This window comes from Hypanus sabinus, chromosome 12, assembly GCF_030144855.1.
Source record: "Hypanus sabinus isolate sHypSab1 chromosome 12, sHypSab1.hap1, whole genome shotgun sequence".
In the NCBI taxonomy this organism is placed as follows: domain Eukaryota; kingdom Metazoa; phylum Chordata; class Chondrichthyes; order Myliobatiformes; family Dasyatidae; genus Hypanus; species Hypanus sabinus.
In genome coordinates this window covers 10951685-10972027 of record NC_082717.1, presented here as the reverse complement: position 1 = coordinate 10972027, position 20343 = coordinate 10951685, and the positions used below count along the sequence as shown (strand labels likewise).

Genomic DNA, 20343 nt, shown 5'->3' with positions numbered 1-20343 from the left:
CTCACTGCTGAGAAGATCATGGGATCTTCCTTCCCCCCATTTCTGATATTTACCGGAAGCATTGTGGTCAATGAGACCAAAGCATTTTTGAGGATCTCTACCACCCATCCCACAATCTCTCTGACTCTGTACCATCAGGAAGATGCACAGGAGCATCAGGACTGGGACTGCCAGACTGGGTAACAGCTCCTTCCCTCAGGCTGGGAGACTAATGAATACCCAGCCACCACCGAGGTCTCGTCACTAGGACAGCGAGCTGCTTTCTGTTTACGTGTACAGTGCACTACATGCACTTTGAATTAAATTTAATGAACTTATTTGTGGTAATATTTTGGTTGATGTGCTGTGTGTGGTATATGTATTGTGGGTGCATCATGGTCCAGAAACGTTGTTTCATTGGGTTATATATATGTACAGTCAATAACCTTGAATTTAAACTTTCAGTTGGATATCCCACGTACCACAGGATGGGTAGCACATCACCAGGCAGAAATATGACAATCATGAATGGAAGCATGAGAAAAATCTTGTTGTTACCTCAATAAAAAGAATCAAAGGCAGGCATGAGGCAGATTTACATGGGGGACAGAACATACAGAAATATGGGGAGGGGGATATCAGGGGGAAGTTTATAATAGAGTGGAAGATATGTGGAACAAGCGGCCAAGGGTGGTGGTAGGAACAGGGTCATTTAAGAGACTCTTAGGTAAGCGCACATTTGACAGAAGATGGAGGGCTATGTGAAAGGGAAGGGCTAGATTGAGGGAAGTCCACATCAAAGCACAAAGGTCAATCTGAAGTCCATCGGTTGAGGCCCAATGACCAGAGCCCTGAGTCCGTGAACCTCCATGCGTCTGCTGAGGGTGCTGGTGGCCCAATGTCTATGAATTTATGAGTGTGCAGGAGATCGAAGATGGTCTGTCCAAGGGTTAGAGGTCTGTGTACGCGGGTGGGTGGCTGTCACTTCGCTTTGTTGCGTTCTGTGTTGCTCTGCCAAGAATTATGTACAAGCAACGTTGCAACCGGAATGTGTGGTGAAGAGGAGTTTGGATAGGTACATAGATGGTAGTACATTGTACATTCCTGTGAGGATGACTATCCAATCATGTGTGAAGAAGTTGAAGCCGCAATACGATCACTGAAGAGCGGGAAGTCAGCGGGAGTTGACAACATCCCTGCTGAACTGCTGAGGCATGGGGGAGAGACCACGATAGCCATGCTTACCGCCATCTGCAGTAAGATCTGGCAGACAGGTGAATGGTCGACACCTTGGACTCAGTTGCTGATCATTGTGCTTCCCACAAAAGGCAACCTCCAACTTTGCCAGAATTACCGTACCATCAGTTTGATCAGCCATGCTGATCAAAGAAGGTGTTGGGAGTAGACAGTTTAAATGGTTTGGCATGGAGTAGATGGGCCAAAGAGCCTACTTCTGTCCTGTACTTTTCTATGACTGTAAAATTCTGAATATGGTTCTGAACTAGGGATACAAGTACAAAGTTCCAAGACAGTGGTGACGCAGATGGACAGGGCGGTGAAAGAAGCTGAATAGCAACCTCCCCTTCACTGGCAATGTGGACAAGCATCGGGATGACATGTACAGGACATTGGTGAGGCCACGCCTAGTGCAGCATGCACAGTTCTGGTCAGCCAGCTATAGGAAGGATGTAGTTAAACTCGAGAAAGTACGAAGAAAATCATTTCACAAGGATGTTGCTGGAAATAGAGCGCTACAGTTTTAAGGAGATGGTTTAAGCTGGGGCTGTTTCCCCTGAAGAGAAGGAGGCTGAGCGGTGACCTTGGATAGGGGCATAGATAGGCTAGGTAGTCAAAGTCTTTTACCCAGGGTACGGGGGACCAAAACTAGAGGCCATAGGTTTGAGGTGAGAGAGGAAGGATAGTTTGTTCTATGTATTACAACGTTCTGCTGCCGCAAAATAATTAATTTCATGACATATGCCAGTGACATTAAACAGGATTCTGATTTTTTTAAAAATACACACATCTTTTTGTAATTTAGTGTACAGGGGTATAGTTTATGTATTGTACTGCACTGCTGAGATTTAAAGGGGATAGAACCATAGTGTACAGCACGGGCAGGCTCTTCTGTCCGACTTGTGCCTGCTGACCAAGGCGTCTTCCTGGGCTACTCTCCATTATCCATGTTTTCCCTGTCTTCCTCCATTCATGAAAATGTCCAAATGTCCCTTAAGTGCTCAAATTCTACTCACCTCAATCACTTCCCCCAAATAGCCAGCACCTCTGTGTGAAAAACCTGACTCCACATTCCCATCCCATCTGTGGTTGGTGGGGTATACAGAACAAGCTGCCAGAGGGATTGGGATGGGTGCAGACAATTACAATGTGTAAAAGACATTTGGACAGGTTCTTAGGCAGGAAAAACTGAGAGGGGTTCAGGCCAAACAGAGACAATTGGGTCTATCATCAGTAGACACTTCTGTCAACATGGATGATTTGGGCCAAAGGGCCTGTTTCTGTGCTGTATAACTATGACAAGAGGTGTTACCCCACCCCCAACCCTGAACCTGGTGATTGAAGGATTTTTCATCAATAAATGGTGCAACAAGGAGCAGCCAATCCTCCAGAGAAGAGTTTTTGTTTCTTTCCCTTGGTCTCAAGTAACTTACAGTTACTAAAGTGCTGTTGTCACTGGATCCTTGGTGGAAAGTAATGAGTCAACCTCTGTGGAAATCTCCAGGGGAATCGAAAGGGACATACACTCAAACTGCTCCAGTGGGCCAACCATGTCATCCTTATCTAACACAAGCTCTGAGCTCCCTCCAAGGAGGCAGAGAAAAAATGAAGTTCTTAAGATGTTCTTCACACTTCTTTGAACCTCTTCTCAGTAAGCTCTCAAAGCAGAGACCAGCTAGGAAGGCACTGAATCCCTTGCGACTCTGCAAAAGTTGGTGCAGACGATGAATGAAACTGAGGGAAAGAAGTTTCCAATCCAGCTACCTGCCCCTCAATGCATCTCTGGGGGATAATTTTGTCCCCAGCAACATGCCACAAATCACAGACTAGAGTGGACGATGGTCACCCTCACCCTCGGGAGACTGAAGATGAAACGGAGGTTGGTGGAATTGCGTATAGCGTAAAAGGTTGTCGTGGGCTACTACGGGACATTGACAGGATGCAGAGCCGGGGCAGAAGAAGCAGATGAAGTTCAGTCCAGAAAGTGTGAACTGATACACTTTGGAAGGTCGAACTTGAAGACACAGTACAAGGCCGTTGTCTGACCTGCTGAGTTCCGCCAGCGTTTTGTGTGTTATACAAGGTTAATAGCAGGATTCTTACCAGTATGGAGAATCAAAGGATCTGGGGGTCTACATCCATAGACACCTCAAAGTTGCAAAGTTGTTAAGGAGTGTGGAGTACTGGCCTTCATGAGCTGGGTGACTGGGTTCAAGGTAATCCCAGCTCTCTAAAACTCGGGTTAGATCACACCCGGTATATAACATTCTGTTCTGGTTGCCTCTTTATAGGAGAGATGTGGAAGTTTTAGAGAGGGTGCAAGGGAGATTTACAAGGATGCTGCCTGGATTGGAGAATATCTCTTTTGAGGAAAGGTTGAGCAAGCTAGGGGTTTTCTCTTTGGAATGAAGAGGGATGAGAAGCGACTTCATAAAAAGATGATGAGGTATCAATCGAGTGGACCACCAGCAGCAAAATCTAATACAAGATTATATCTTTTTAAGGTAAGTGGAAGAAAGGATAAGGAGAGATGTCCCCTTAGAGGTAGGCTCTTTACAGAAGGGGATGGTCTTCGATGCACTGCTGGGGAAGGTGGTAGAGGCTGACGCATTCGGGATATTTGAGAGATTTAAGGGTAGGCACGTGGATGAAACAAAAATGGAGGGTTATTGGTTGTGCGTGTATGTGTGAGGGGAAGGGTTCAAAGATTATGGAGTAGGTTTATATAGATTGGCACAGTTCTGTGGGCAAAGAGTCCATTCTGTGCTGTGCTGTTCTGTGGTCTGCTGATCAAGCATGAAGACACAAGAGGGACTAGGCCTGATGAAAATCAGGAGCAATACACAATAGGCTGGAGGAATCCAGCAGGTCTGGCAGGGTCTAAGAAGGATTCATTTTCCTACACTGACATTGTCTGACCTGCTGAAATACTCCAGCACTATCATGCGTGCTGCAGAAAGCATTCCCACCTCATCATGTGCACGTGGAGGTTAGCCTGACGCTATTACAGCTCGGGGCGTCAAAGCTCAGAATTCAATCCGGCATCCTCTTTAAGAAATCTCTGTATGTCCTCCCTGTGAATATCAGTTCCCTACCCTACAGTGAACGGAAATCTCTATTTTTTTATTTAATTAAGAACTTTTGTTTAAACTACTTTCTAACCCGGCCAAAAGGTCACCCAGCTTTCAGAAGAAACTACTATTCTTGAAGTTGTTGTCACATGACCAGCACTCCTACCACTGGTCACTGAACATGCCTGTCTTATTGCCCTGCACTCCTGATATCCGATTGGCTATTTTTAAAATTAACATTCCAGTTAATTCTTAATTTTTTTTCCAGATAATGATATACTAATAAAAAAATTTAAATAAGCTTTATATTTAAAACAAATTTATTTAATGTGCCTTAGATTACTCCTCCTAGTTTCTGCTGAATGATTTGCCTTTAAAGACAGTATTGAGGCAACCAACTGAATCATCATTTGATTGGCCAATGCATCCAAACCTCAGCCAATGAGCTCTTCCAACTGATTAATTACAATTGAATAACTCAAAGCTACCAGGCTCAGGAACAGCTTCTATGCTGCTGTTATCAGTCTCCTGAATGATCTGTTGTTTAATAAAATAGACTTAACCTTAAAATCTACCTCGTTATGACCTTACCGTCTACCTGCACTGAACTTTTAATGCATTTGACTGTTCATTTTCCTCCACAGATGCTGCCTGACCTGCTAAGTTTCTCCAGCATTTTGTGTTTGTTACACAGGCAGTGGTAGAAGCTGGTAACAATTTACCTTCTCTGCCTTTACACTCAAGCAAACAAAGATGCAAGAACTGGGCTGGGCAAAAGAGTGAATTTTTTTCAAAAGCTGTGTTATAGAATCGTTCTTGTAACACCTTTAGGCCTTGTCTCATTAGTAACATTCCTTTCATATTTGTCAATAAGGCAAGTCACAGCATTAATGTGTCAAATTTAACACCATGACCGCAAGCTCTTGAAATATTTCCACTTCTCTTAAACTCAAAGACCTTGAACGTAGGCCTCAGGGCAAATTATTAATGATGAATCTATCACACCTGGCTTATTTCAGTTATGTCTAATTACAGGAAGGAGCTTTATAGAAGCTAATTTAACAAGTGTCCCTCAGATCCTTCTCCTTCTCTGATCTCCGCGCTCCCACTCATTTGTTAACTCGACGAGTGACGCAGCGAATAATGCAATAAACACAAAATGGTGTACGGCCATTACACAAGACGGGATAACTTAGCACGTTCAGGCAGCTGGGAGTGCAGGAGATGCAGAAAAGGACTCACTGACAGACAACTGCACTCAGGAAGGAGTTAGAGTTTTTGACCCCACACACACACACACAGACAAACGTTTCGATTTGTTGGAGAACTCAAATGGCAACAGTCTCGCTCAACCTCTCGTTGTCTTATGGAGGAACAGAGGGATCTTAGCCTCATACTCATAGATCCCTCAAAGATGTTGTGCAGATTGATAGGGTGGCTAAGCAGAGCTTTGACCAGCAACCAATCTTGACACTGGAAGTTTTCAGAGGAGGCAACTTCAATTAACTTCACTGCCCAAGTATAAAAGGGAGCAGCAGGTTGGTCACTATAGTGGAAAAAAAAGCTTTAACTAGCAACCAAACAATGTTTGGGATTGAATAGCAAGAGCAAGTTAAAGGAAGGCAGGGGCAAGTGCAGAGGCCATTGTCCGAGTGGACAGAGTGGTGATATGAGACTTTGGCTCTTCAAGGCTTCTGTGAAGAGAGGCTTCAGTCCAAGAAAGAAAAGGAGAGGAAAAATATTTTTCTCTTCCCTTCTTTTGTAGAAATAAACATGCATACTAATTTCTAATTGGGTGGAAAATCCAAAAATCTGAGAAGCAATGGGACTTTGGAGTCCTTGTGCAGAACACCCTAGAGGTTAACTTGCATGTTGAGTCGGTGGTGAGGAAGGCAAATGCCATTTTAGCATTCATTTTAAGAGGTCGAGAGTACAAGAGCAGGGATGTGATGCTGAGGTTTAATAAGGCACTGGTGAGGCCTCACCTTGAGTATTGTGCACAGTTTTGGGCTCCTCATCACAGAAAAGATGTTCTGGCATTGGAGAGGGTCCAGAGGAGGTTCATAAGGATGAAAAGATTATCATAAGAGGAAGGTTTAAATATTCTGTGTCTGTACTCACTGGAATTTAGAAGGATGAGGAGGGATCTATTGAAACCTTTCGAATGTCGAAAGGCCTAGACAGAGTAGATGTGGAAAGGATGTTTCCAATGGTGGGAGAGTCCACGACAAGAGGGCACAGCCTCAGGATAGAGGGACATCCATTTAAGACAGAGATGTGGAGAAATTCCTTTAGCCAGAGGGTGGTGAATTTGTGGTACTTATTACCACAGGCAGCTGTGGAGGCCGGGTTGTTGGGTGTATTTAAGGCAGAGCTTGATAGGTTTGTGATTGGACATGGCATCAAAGGTTATGGGGAGAAGGCTGGGGAATGGGACTGAGAGGGAATAAAAACGTTCAGCCATGATTGAATGGCAGAGAAGACTTGATGGGCCACATGGCCTAATTCTGCTCATATGTCTTGTGGTCTTTATATTTGCTCAGCTAGGACATAGAAGTGAGAGGCAGGTTAGTGGGATGCTCCTCTTATGGGATGTGGGAAGGCAGGGAGACCTCTGCACCTGCAAGAAGTGCATCCAGCTGCAGCTTCTAACAATCCATATTATGAAGCTTGAGCTGGAACTGGATGAACTCCGGTTCGTTCAGGAGGCTGAGGGGGTGATAGTTTGGACGTATAGAGATGTAGTTACAACCAAGGTGTGGAGCACAGGAAACTGGGTAACTGTCAGGAAGGGAAAAGGGTTTAGGTGCCATTGCAGAGTACCCCTGTACCCACCCCTCTCAATACCACTTTGGATCTTGTCCGGGGGAGGGGGGTTGGGGGGAATGAACCAACAGAGGAAAGTCACAGTGGTTGGTCTCTGGCACTGAGTCTGCCTCTGCGACTCAGAAGGGAAGAAGGGAGAAGAGGCGAGCTGTGCTGAGAGGGGATTCGTTAGTTAGAGGAATGGACAGGTTCTGTGACCGAAAATGAGATTCCAGATGGTATGTTGGGATATCTTAGATCGAGTCCTCAGCATTCGTAAGTGGGAGGGTGAACAGCCAGAAGCTGTGGTCCATGTAGGTAGCAATAACATGGGTGGGATGAGTTGACGAGGTTCTGCATAGGGATTTCAAGGAATAAGATGCTATGTTAAAGGGGAGGACTTCCAGGATTGTGATCTCAGAATTACTACCTGAGCCGTGTGTTAGTGTGGCTAGAACAAGGAAGATTATGCAGTTTAACAAGGGGCTAAGGAATTGGTGTAGGAGGGAAGGCATAACATTTTTGATCATTGTGCTTTGTTCCAGGGAAGGTGGGACCGGTGTAGAAAGGACAGTTTACAACAGAACTGGAGGGGGACTATATCCGAGAAGGAAGGTTTGTTCATGATGCACAGTGGGGTTTAAACTAGAGTTGCATGGGGATGGGAACCAGAATGCCAGAGAGGTTCTGGAGGCAGATGTTGGTCAGACCTCAGACAAAGTTAGGAGTCAAAAGGTTGAGCGCGGTGTGACTAGTGTTCTGAGCTGTGTATATCTCAATGCATGAATTGCTATAGGAAAGGCAGATAATCGTGCTAAAGATGAGGTAGCTGGTTTACAAACAGAGACAATGTGGAGTGAGTTTAGTACAAATTTGCAGTCAATACGATGAGTTGAAACGTAAAAGGTGGACAAAATCAAAATGGGTGAATTCAGGACTGAAGGTGTTGTATCTGAATGAGTGCAGTATATGGAATAAGGTAGATGAACTTGCAGCACAGTTTCAGATTGGCTGGTATGATGTTGTAGGCATCAGTGAATCATGGCCGAAAGAAGATTATAGATGGGAAGTTAATACCAAAGGGTACACACTGTATAACAAGGACTGGAAGGAAGGTAGAGGGGATGGCACTGCTCTAATGAGAAAACAATTAAAGCAAATCTTTAGAAAGAGGTGACATAGGTTGAATCACTGTGGATAGAGCTAAGGAGCTGCAAGGGTAAAAAGACCCTGAAGAGAGTTGTATATAGACTCTTCCAAAGAGTAGTTAGGATGAGGTCCACAAATTATAATAGGAAATAGAAAATGCACGCCAGAAGTGCAATGTTATGGTAATCATAGGGGAAACATTGATTATCCAAGAAGATTGGGAAAATCAGGTTGGTGCTGGATTCCTGGAGGGAGAATTTCTAATGTGCCTACAAGATGGCTTATTAGATCAGCCTGTGCTTGAGCCAACTACAGGATCAGCTATTCTGGATTGCGTGTTGAGCAATGAACCAGAATTGATTAGAGAGTTTAAGGTAAAAGAGACCTTAGGGTAAGTGACCATAATATCATCAAATTCACGCTGAAGTTTGAGGCGAAGCTAATTGTGGCTCATTGGCTGGAGAGAGAGTGCAAATAAAGGGAACCTTTTCTGACTGGCTGCTGGTGACTAGTGGTGTTCACCAGGGTCTGTGTTGGGATTGATACTTTTCACATTATATGTCAATGATTTGGATGATGGAATTGATGGCTTTGTTGCAAAGTTTGTAAACAATATGAAATCAGCGGAAGGGGCAGGTAGATTTGAGGACTTACACAGATTAGTAGAATGGGCAAGGAAATGGCAGATGGAATACAGTGCTGGGAAGTGTATGGTCTTGCACTTTGGTGGAAGAAATGAAAGAGTTGACTATTTTCTAAATGAAGACAAAATACAAAAAAAAAACGGAGCTGCAAAGGGACTTGAAAGTCCTTCTGCAGGATTCCCTAAAGGTCAATTTGCAGTTTGAGTCTGTGGTGAGGAAGGCAACTGCAATGTTAACATTCATTTTAAGAGTACTAGAATATAAAAGTAAGGATGTAATGTTGAGAATTTATAAATCACTGATGAGACCACACTTGGAGTATCGTGAGCAGTTTGGGGCCCCTTATCTTAGAAATGATGTGATGAAACTAGAGAGGATTCAAAGGAGGTCTACAAAAAAGTGGTGTATGCGGGCTCACATTTGACATTTAAGAAAAACTTGGACAGGTATATGGATGAGAGCGGTTTGGAGAGATATGGCCCAGGTGTAGGTCAGTGGGACTAGGCAGAAAAATGGTTCAGCACAATCAAGAAGGGCCAAAAGGCCTGATTCTGTGCTGTAATGTTCTGTGGTTCTATGGTTCCAATAATGATTCCAGGTTTGAATGGCTTGACATATGAAGAGTGTCTGACCACTCACTAGAATTCAGAAGAATGAGAGATGCCCTCATTGAAACCTGTCGCACAGTGAAAAGCCTTGATAGAGTGGATGTGGAGAGCATGTTTCCTTTGGTGGGAGAGTCTCAGACCAGAGGACAGAGCTTCAGAACAGCGGGGCGTCCTTTTAGAATGGAGATGAGGAGGAATTTCTTTAGCCATAGACTGATGAATCTGTGAATTCTTTGCCACAGGCGGCTGTGGAGGCCAAATCTTTATGTATATTTAAGGCAGAGGTTGATAGATTCTTATTTGGTCAGGGCATGAAAGGATTTGGGGAGAAGAAAGGAGATTGGGGCTGAGAGGAAACTTGTATCAGCCGTGATAAAATGGCAGAGCAGACTCGATGGACAAATGGCCGAATTCTGCTCCTATATCTTCTGGTCAAAGGCGTATGATGGCCTTCATTAGTCAGTGGATAGAATTCAAGAATAATGAGGTAATGTCGCAACTCTATGAAACCCTGATTAGACCACACTTGGAATATTGTGTACAGTTCTGGTCATCTCTTATAGGAAGGATGTGGAAGCTTTAGAGAGGGTGCAGAGGAGATTTCCCAGGGTGCTGCCTGGATTGAAGCTTGACGAGGAAAGGCTGAGCAAGCTAGGGCTCTACTTTCTGGACCAAAGATGACTTAACAGGAGAGTACAGGATGATGAGGCAGAGGTCAAGTGAATGACCAGCGACGCCCTCCCAGGGCAGAAATGGCTAATACATGGAGCATAATTGTAAAGTGATTGTAGGAAAGTAGAAAGGGATGTTCGAGCTAAGTTTCTGTTTATATACAGATCGGTGGGTGCATGGAACATGCTGTCAGGGGTGGTGGAGAAGGCAGATACATTCGAGCCATTTAAGAGACCCTTGGACAGGCATGTGTTTGATAGAAAAATAGATGCTATATGGGAGGGAAGGGTTAGATTTATCATAGAGTAGGTTAAAAGTTTGGCACAAAATCATGGGCCAAAGGGCCGACTATACGGAGCTATAATGTTCTATATGTTTTTTACTGTACTTCAGTACATGTGACAATAATAATGACAAAAGGTTTTACCAAGAGCTATTTTGCCCAAGCCAGATTAGTAGAGTGACAGATGACTGACGTAGCCAGAATCTAATTAAAGAAGGATGCTGAGCTGGTTACAACCTTGCACCTTATTGTTTACCTGCTTTGGATTTCCTCTGTAACACTTTGCACTGTGTTATTGCTTTACCTTGAAGCACTGTTGTAATGAAGTGATCCATAGAAATGGTATGGAAGATATGTTTTTCACTGCACCTTGGCATGTGAGGCAACAATGAACCCGTTTGCCAAGAGGAAACTTTGGAGAATTTTCTTTGCCCGGGCAATGATGGAATTTGTATTGATAGAGTGGTTAAGTTGGTTGGCATTGGGGGAAGCTGAGATGGTGAGATCAGAGTCACAATGCTAGCAGCGACCTACTTTGTGTTTTCAGAGTGCTGACTGCTAGGGTGGAGATGCGCCTCTACCAAAGGAGGTGTAAGGTGCTTCTTCCCTCCAGTAGCCTGCAGGTCACCCTTGACCAAGGTGTAGTACCTGCTTAGTCCCCCGATCAGGGTCATGTGAAGCTACGGGAGCAGGTGGTGGATGCTCTTAATGAGCAGCTAGTGCCTATCACATCCTGGTTTTGTATAATGGCTGGGGTCACCTGTCTTGTAAAGACACTGTCCAGAAGAGGGCAATGGCAAACTACTTCTGCAGAAAAATTTGCCAAGAATAATCATGGTCATGGAAAGAACATCCCCATCATACGACATGGCACAGAACGAACAGATTGAGAGCGCATTGTGTTGAAGTTTAAGGAAACGCAGGCTCCTTCTGTACTCTGAGAGGAGAAATGTCCTGTGCCTTTGGGAGCATTTGGATGAGGGAATAAGAACTGTCCATTCGCAATATTCTAAGCTGCAGCAGAGGTGGGGAGGGCTTGATGGAAGAGTTGGCCTTCCGTTCCTTGTCTATTCTGGGGGATGTTGGGATTGTTGCCATATTGTTCTATCTAGGTTATGTTAAAGTGCCAGTTATAGGGTGCTGCTGCATATCTGTAAAGACATCTCGGGCTCGGGTAAGGGGAGGTGAGAGGGGTAACAATAGTGCCAGAGACATGTCTGACCGAGGCGCAATATCCTGGGAGATACTGCCTCATTGGAACAAGATAACAGCCCCTGCCCCCACCATGCTGTCCCACTCCCTCCCACCATCTCTTCCCCCAACTCTGCAACAACCCCCCCCCCCAACCCCACATCCCCACCACCCCATCAACTGTGCTATTCCAGTTTCAACAGGCTCTTCATTTATTCTTCCACATCCCACGAGTCCCCTTGCAGGGCAGCTTCACCCGTCGCTTTCCGCGCCCGCTTTCCCACCGGCTTCCAGAGCATTCTGACTCTTGTGTCTCTGACGTGTCTGCAAAGCACAACAGAAGGCATCTCAGTTAGCAAGCAGAGCACGGACCATTGGGGAATTCATTGTCACACACAGACATTGGGTATACTTAAAGCAGAGATTGATAGGTTCTTGATTAGTAAGGGCATCAATGGTTCTGGGGAGAAGGCAGGAGAATGGGGTTGAGAGGGATAATAAGTCAGCCATGACAGAATGGTGGACAAGATTCAATGGTCTGAATGGCCTAATTCTGTTCCTATATCTTATAGTCTACTGCAGGCCCACCTGCATCTTCTGCATTGGCAAATCGCCAGGGCTTACGGGTAAAATGCATCTGTCTTTTCTCATCCAGGAACAAGAGACAAATCTCAGTGGGATGACACTCCTGGGCAGTTAACCCTTGCTACTTCTAGCCTGGTTTTAAACTTGAATAAGATAGTGATGCAAGACCACTGGAGAACAGAATCATAGACTAAACAGCACAGAAAGTGGCCCTTCCGTAAAGCAGCTGGTTTAATCAAAGACTGCACCAGCCCCAGTCATTCCCTCTCCTCCCCTCTCCTATCTGGTTGAACTTACAATATAAAAATCTGGATGCTCACAGCACCAGCTAAAGGGCATCTTCTACCCCACTGTTGTAGGACAACTATGTAGGTCCTTAGTACGAGAAAATGGACTCTTGACCTCACAACTTTCCTTGTTATGATTCTGCACTTGACTTTTTACCTGCACTGCACTTTCTCTGCAGCTGTCACGCTTCATTCTACATTCTGACATTGATTTGGCCTGCTCTACCTCAGTGCACTGTGTCATCATCTGATCTGTGTGATCCGTATGCAAGACAAGCTTTTCACTGCATCTCAGTACAAAAGACAATAGAGAACCAATTCCTGTCCCTCATTCAGATACACAACATCCACTGAGTCTCAGGTCTCTTTTAAATCTCTCACTCCTCACCTTAAGCCTAGTTTCTGAATCCCCGTCTCCAAGTAAAATACCATGTGGCTTCATCATAACGAATGAATGCACACCTGATAGAAACATGTAAAATTACACGAGATATAGATAGGTATCTTTTCCCCAGGGTTGGAATATCTAATACCAGGCGGCACGATTTTAAAGTGAGAGGGGGAAGTTAAAAGGAGGTAGGACCATAAGACATACGAGCAGCATTAGCTCTATTGGGCCCATTGAGTCTGCTCCTCCATTTGACCATAGCTGATTGATTTTCCCCCTCAAGCCCATTTTCATATCTGATATGTGTGACTTGCTTTTTTGTAACAGAAACACGAACGGTGCTGGGGGGCTTGGAATGTGCTGCCAGGGTGGTGGTACAGGCTGACATGACAGAGGTTATAAGATGCGTTTGATAGGCACACAGAACAGAACAGGCACTTTGGCCCACAATGGTATGCCGAACCAATTAAATTAGTAATCAAATGAACTAATCTCTTCTGCTTTACACAGTGTCCATATGCTTCCCTTTTCCTCACATTCACATCTCCATTGAAACACCTCTTAAGAATCTCTAATGTTTCTGCCTCTAGGCACTGACCACTCTGTTTAAATAAAACACTCCTCATGTTTCCTTTGAAATTGCCTCCTCTCAGCTCAAATGCATACCCTACATCAGGGGTGTCAAACTCATTTTAGGTCACGGGCCGGATTGGGCAAAATGCAGCTTCACGCGGGCCGGATCAGTCGGGCACGTGCGAACGCAGCTTTCATTGCCTCCGTGTTTTTCAACCTGTTCTCATGTGTCTCAGTCTCTGCTATAACTGCAAAGTGTTTCACTTCACAAATTCCGTTTCTTATGAAGAAAACTGCTGAGCAAGCATTATTTTTATGATTGGTATTAACTTACAATCATAGGCTTCATATCGCCGGGCTATTAATAATTAAAATAATAGATCTATCTAAAATGATCTCGCGGGCCGGATATGGCCCGCCTGGCCTTGAGTTTGACACCTATGCCCTACATAAATGTGTAGGGAATGGAAGGATATGGATATTGTGTGGGAAGGGATGAAGCTTCCACGTCTTCATTAAACTGACATAGCAATGCCAGTTTGTTCCTGTGATGTACTAATCGAGTAGGAGGAAGTAGGGAGAGCATAGAAAGAGACCTTTTGGTCTATCACATCCATGCTGAACAGTAGTCACTTATGCCTCCTTGGCCTTTTCTGCTTGGATGTCCGGAGCTGTAGAGGAGGCTTGACCCAAATGTAGAACAATGGTGCTGACAGCAGTGATAACTTTAAGAAAATCTGCAAAATAAGAAGCCACGAGGGGCCACCAAACAAGAGAGAACAGATGCTAGACACCACGAGACGACAAAGTAAATAAAGGCTAGCAGCAACTGGTTGAGCCTGGCTGGTCTGATGAGTGAACAAGGACTGCGGATGAGAGCTGGGTTTAAATAGGATGCTGGCGATGAGTTAGAAATGAGTGGTTGGTGACTCCTATTAGCTGGGCGGAGTCTGCATGTGCTGGCCTGACAGGATCCTTTCCCCCAACACACAGCTGGTTCCCAATGACCCAAGATTATCTGGATGACCTCCTCGATGAGCAATGGATCCAAGGTGCAACTGCACAGCACCCAAGACCTCTCCTGCAGGTCATACCCTCCCCATTCAGTAAGGTACTGCACACCTCGTCCACAATGGTGCGAATCCATCCGTTAGTGAACCATCCTTGGTTCCATAGGTGCAGGCTCGGGAGGGTTGACAGTCCATGAACATGCTTAAGGCAGGGCACATGGAAGGTTGGTGTGATCCCAAGGGATGGTGGCAGCTGAAGACAACGGGTGACTGGGTTAATGTGACGCATAATCTTAAAGGGGCCAATAAAGAGTTTGCAGGATTCGATGAACATGGACAGACCTCAGGTGGACAGTAGTCCCCAGGCCGGAGTAGTCTGACTGAGCGCTGAAAAACCTGGTGGCAGTTGGTGCGGTTAGCAGCTAGGATAGCTCTCCATGTCCTCTTTCAAAAATTCTGGCATCGGCGTACCAAACCCCTGGCAAATGAGACCTACACGGTTGGATCCCCCGCGGTTGACAATGGAGATTGATGGTAGGAAACACTTTGAATGGGGACATACCTGGGGCCGAGGTGTGTAGCTTGTGCCACAGCTCAGCCCAGAGCAGATACTTCTTCCATGTGGAAGGGTTAGACTTCTCCACTTGCTGATTGGCTCTGTAACTGACCATTGGTCTGTGGACGACAGCCAGACTCACTGAGGTGCAAAGAAAGACTCACCAGAAGCTGGAGATGAATTGTGGGCCCCGGTTTGACACAATGTCCTGAGGGAGCCCGCGAAGGTGAACTATGTATTGAAGAACCAGGCCCGCTGTCTCGGGGGCTGATGGAAGTTTGGGGAGGGCAGTGAAATGGGCCACTTTGGAGAACCAGCCCACCACACTCCTGATCACCGAAGCCTCACCATGGCAAACCCGTGACGAAATCCATGCCGATCTGGGACCATCGCATCGGGGGATCAGTAGGGGCTGCACTGGTTGGAGGAATTAGACTTGAGCACATTGAGGGCAGACTAGTTGGAGGAATTTGATCACATTGAGAGCAGGCAGTGATGTACTGACATACACCTGTGATCAAGGTGAGCCCCCAGAACTGGTAGACAAATCCAGAGCCTGTCATGTGCCTGGTTGGCCACAGAGGGGTGAGGAGTGGGCCCACTGGAGTTCCTCAGAGTCTGTCATGTGCCTGGTTGGCCACAGAGGGGTGAGGAGTGGGCCCACTGGAGTTCCTCAGAGTCTGTCATGTGCCTGGTTGGCCATAGAGGGGTGAGGAGCGGGCCCACTGGAGTTCCTCAGTGTGCACGGTTGCCAGCACATACAGTTGTCAGGTGTGTCAGCCAGAGCAGGCACATGCTGTAGACCTGGCAGATATGGTCCTCAAAATCCTTGACGATCGGGGCGAGTATCTGTGAAGATGGAATAATGGGCTGTGGGGCGATCTCCATTTTTGTTGGGTTGAACTGTCATGACAGGGCATCTACCTTAGTGTTCTCGGAGCCGGGTCAGTAGGAGATGGTGAAGGTGAATTGCTCAAAGAAAGAGGAAGGTGAAGATGAATTACTTGAAGAAGAGGGACCAGTTACCCTGATCTGTGTTGAATTGCTGGGTCTTTTAAATAGATATGAAGTTTTGATAACCCAAATCAGAAAGGGCTCAGCTAATATCTCCATTTCTCCTAGGCCCACTTAGTGGTGAGTAGCTCCCTGCTTCCTAGTCCATAATGGCACTGTATAGAGTTCAACTTGCATAAAGGAGAAGTGGCAAGGGTGTGTCTTTCCTCCCAGCCCTTGCTGGGAAAGCATTGCCTCAATGCAAACATCAAATGCATCTGCCTCTACCACAAAAGGTCCAGAGGGCTTTGAGAGGCAGAGAATTTGAATGGTGGTACTGCTCAAAAGCATAATCTGCTACAACAGACCAGGTAACACACACAAAATGCAGGCCAGGCAGTATCTATGGAAAAGAGTATTGTTGACATTTTGAGCCAAAACTTTTCCAGCACCTGTGGATTCTCTCTTTGTTATTGTGAGGTAGGTGATTTGGTGAGGGAGATGAGAGGAGGAGTAATTCTGTTGCCGTTCCTGATGGAACGGCGGTTGGGAACAGAAGCTGGAGGAATTCAGGAAGTGATGGAGCTGTTTGAGGGAGCATATTCAGGGCCATTCAGCCATGGTGCTCACTCTCTCTGGGTGACTGGTTATGCCTTGGGATGAAACAAAGTAACCAAGGAAGGAAATGACTGGGGTGTGGAATTGGCATTTTTTTAACTTGTAGTACAGCTGGCTTTCAAAGAGATGCTGAAGTACTGAACAGATGTGACTTTGGGAGACCCTTGAGAAGCCGACAACATCAACAAGATAGATGAACACGGATCTGCGTCGCAAGTTTCGGAGAATCTCAATGAAGATCTGGAAAATGGCTGGAGGGTTGGAAAGACTGAAATGTATCTCCAAGTATTTGCCACTGGGTGTTATGAATGGCATCTTCCACTCATCCCCCTGGGGAATGTGGATCACGGTGCAGGGGCTCCTTAGATCCAGTTTGGTAAAGATCTCAGCCTCCCAGAGTGCTTCGAATGTATTATCCATCAAGGGGACAGTTAGTGATTTTAGTGATCAGTGATCTAGCTGATGCAGAGACAAAGACTCCCATCACTCGTTTCGACAAAAGAGATTCCAGCATCGGCTGGAGACTGGAATGGGTGAACAAGACTCCGCATGAACATGATGATGTACTCATTCATGGCCTGTGACTCAGGAGGGGAGTGGGAGAACAGGCAACCTCAGGGAGTGGTGGTGCCTAGGCGGAGGTTGATTGCACAGTTGTGTTGTCTGTGAGGTGGCAGGGTGCTAGTCTCCCTCTCACTGAAGACGATGACAAAGTCATGTGGGAGTTTGATGAGGTCAAGGGTTTCCTCCTGCTCTATAGATTTATGGGGTACAGTCAGCTAAGTCTGCAGGCAAATGTTCCAGCAGATGGGTTCCCAACTCAGCAGTGAACCGGATTGACCATCAATGTGAGGGTTGTCGGGGGTAGCCCAAGATGACTTGAGTGTTGGGTGAGTCAATCAGGAGGGACTGAATGGACATGCAGCGCTCTCTGATACTCATGTACTCTGGCCATGTGTACGCTCTGATCATCCCAGATCCAAGGGATGTCCGTCAATGGCCACGGTGTGGAAGGGGAAGCGATAGACTCAGTAGGGAGTCTGAGCTGCACACACAGAGTCCGGTCCAGAAAGTTGCCTGCTGCACACAGCCCTCCAGAGTCTCCTGTGAGTGTAGAGCCATCAAGGTGTGGAGGAGGTCAGAGAGAGAGTGACTTGGGCTATGGCACTGGAATGAAGGACCGGGGAGCTTATCAGATAGAAGGCCCCTTATGTGGGTGATTGGAGGCAGTAAGGGCACAAGGTTATTTCTCCACAGATGCTCATGCTCTTGGGAATTAAGGGCACTCTCCCGAACTGCTGGGGTTCTGAAGGTGTTTATGATGAGGGGCGTGAAGCCTGGGAATGGATCAGGGGTTCTGGTGGTTGATCTGGGGGGTAGTTCCACAGGAAGCATCAGTTCAGAGGCCCTGAGTTATGAGGATTTCAAGGTTAGTGGGCACCTCTTGGGCAGACAGCTCATCTTTCAAGTGCTCTGAGAGGCTGTGATGGTAACAGGCCAGCAGTGCTTCCACAATCCAGCTGCACTCTGCCTGAATTCCATGGAGTTATCAGATGAAGTATCTGATTTACTACCCCCTTACAATTTCTGGATTGTGTAAAACCCGGTGCATCTCAATGGTGAATTCCCCGTAGTTATTACAAATGGAGGTTCTGTTGGCCCGGTTAGCGGTGACCCAGTTCAGAGCTTGCCCAGTCAAGAGGGAGATGTGCATTGCAATCTTGGCTTGGTCTGCAGGATACAGGGATGACGGGAAATTGAACTGCAAGGCACACGAGGACAGGAATTTTGCTGGGATTCCACCGTAGTGTTCAACCACCAGAATCCAGGGCTCAGAGGGAGGAGGCTGACTGGAACTGGGTGGCTGTATCATGACAGAGAGTTGGAAGAGAGCGACTAGCAGGTGGTCAGTGGTTTCCTGGTACTTGTGTTGATGGACATCTTCCTTTAGGCTAGCAAACTCTGCTGGATCAATCGACAGTTCACCCATCCTGTCAGGAGCTGTCGAAGAGGCTTGACTCAAATGCAGAGCAGCAGAGACAACTTAGTGGTGATCGATAACTTTACTAATAAACTTCAAAACAACAAGCCACAATGGGCCACGAAACAAGAGAGAACAGCTACTAAACACCACAGGCAACAAGGTGACCGAAGGCTAGGAGAAACTGGCTGGTTCAATAGTGACCAAGGACTGTGAATGAGAGCTTGGTTTAAATAGGCTGTAGGTGATGATTAGGAAATGAATGGCAGGTGACTCCTGTTGGGTGGAAGGAGTCTGGGAGGAGACTGAATATGCAGGCTTGACACTGACACTGTTTTCATGTGTACACTTATCCAAAGATGGCAAAAAAATGTGTCTGGTAAATTGCTGATGTGGAATGGTAGTTCTGTAGCACTCAGCTTGACTGATTGAGAACAGTTACTTCCCTTCAAACATTGGGAATCAGAATCAGGCTTATTATCACTAACATATGTTGTGAAATTTGATGTTTTGTAACAGCAGTACATAATCAAGAGATTACAATAAGGAACATTCACTCAGAAGCTACTTTATTGGATGCCTCCTGTATGTGATAAAGTGACCACTGGGTGTACTCCGTAGTTTTTGCTGCTGTAGTCCATCCACATCAGTGTTTGACATGATGTGCATTCAGAGACACTCTGCCACACACAACTCTTGTAACGCGTGGTTACTTGAATAGCAGTCGCCTCCTTGTCAGCTTGAACCAGTCTGGCCATTCTCCTCTGAACTTCCATTAACAAAACATTTTCACCTACAGATCTTCCCCTCACTGAATCTTTCTGTAAACTCTACAGACTGTGTGTGTGTGAAAATTCCAGGAGCTCAGCAGTTTCTCAGATACTCAGGTGTTTGGTCTGAACAGCAACTGAACCTCTTGACCACGTCTGCATGCTTTTATGCATTGAGTTGCTGCCATACGATTGCCTGATTAGAACATAAGACTGTAACAGAAGCAGGAGTAGACCATCTGGCCCGTTGAGACTGCTCCGCCATTCAATAAGATCATGGCAGATCTAGCCATGGACTTATCTCCACCTGCTTGCCTTTTCCCCATAACCTAATTTCTCAACTACGCAAAAATCTTAAATATTTACAATAAAGTATGTATGTACAGGTGTACCTAATAAAGTGACCACTGAATAAATATTTATCATATGTTATTGTTTGTTTGAATCAGATTCACCCTCCACGTCCTCTTCTCCAAGAAAAGCAAGATGAATTCTTGACCTCACAATCAACCTCGTTATGGGCCCTCGCACCTTATTGTCTGTCTGCACTGCACTTCCTGTGTATCTTGTTGCACAGGACATGTCCTCTTATTGACACCCTACTGTCAGGGAGGAGGTATAGGAGTCTGAAGCCCTCCCTCAACCATTCAGGGACAGTGTCCTTCCCATTGTCATCAGGTTTCTCGATGGTCCATGAATGCATGAACACTACCTCGTCGTTCATTTGTTTGGCCCATTTACTTCTTTTGAAATTCGCAGTAATTTTAATTTTTCATGCTGTACCACCGCCACAAAGCAGCAGGTTTCACACAGTGATAATAAACCTGATTCTGATGCTGAGGTGACAATAATAGACCCGCTTACCAATTCACATCACACAACGGCAGATGGAATTTAATGCAGACAAGTGTGAGGTGTTGCATTTCAGTCGGACCAGCTAGGGT

The 20343-nt window shown here is 45.8% G+C and overlaps 1 protein-coding gene across 1 annotated transcript in view; it reads right to left on the bottom strand.

Annotated features, from left to right (window-relative positions):
• Positions 1-11838: 11838 nt before the first annotated feature.
• si:ch211-202p1.5 (uncharacterized protein LOC103909337 homolog) overlaps positions 11839-20343 on the bottom strand; it is an 87438-nt gene continuing 78933 nt past the window's right edge. The window contains exon 4 of the mRNA XM_059985297.1: positions 11839-11962. Within this exon, the coding sequence (XP_059841280.1) occupies positions 11851-11962 (112 nt within the window). The 3' untranslated portion in view covers positions 11839-11850. The remainder of the gene's footprint in view (positions 11963-20343) is intronic.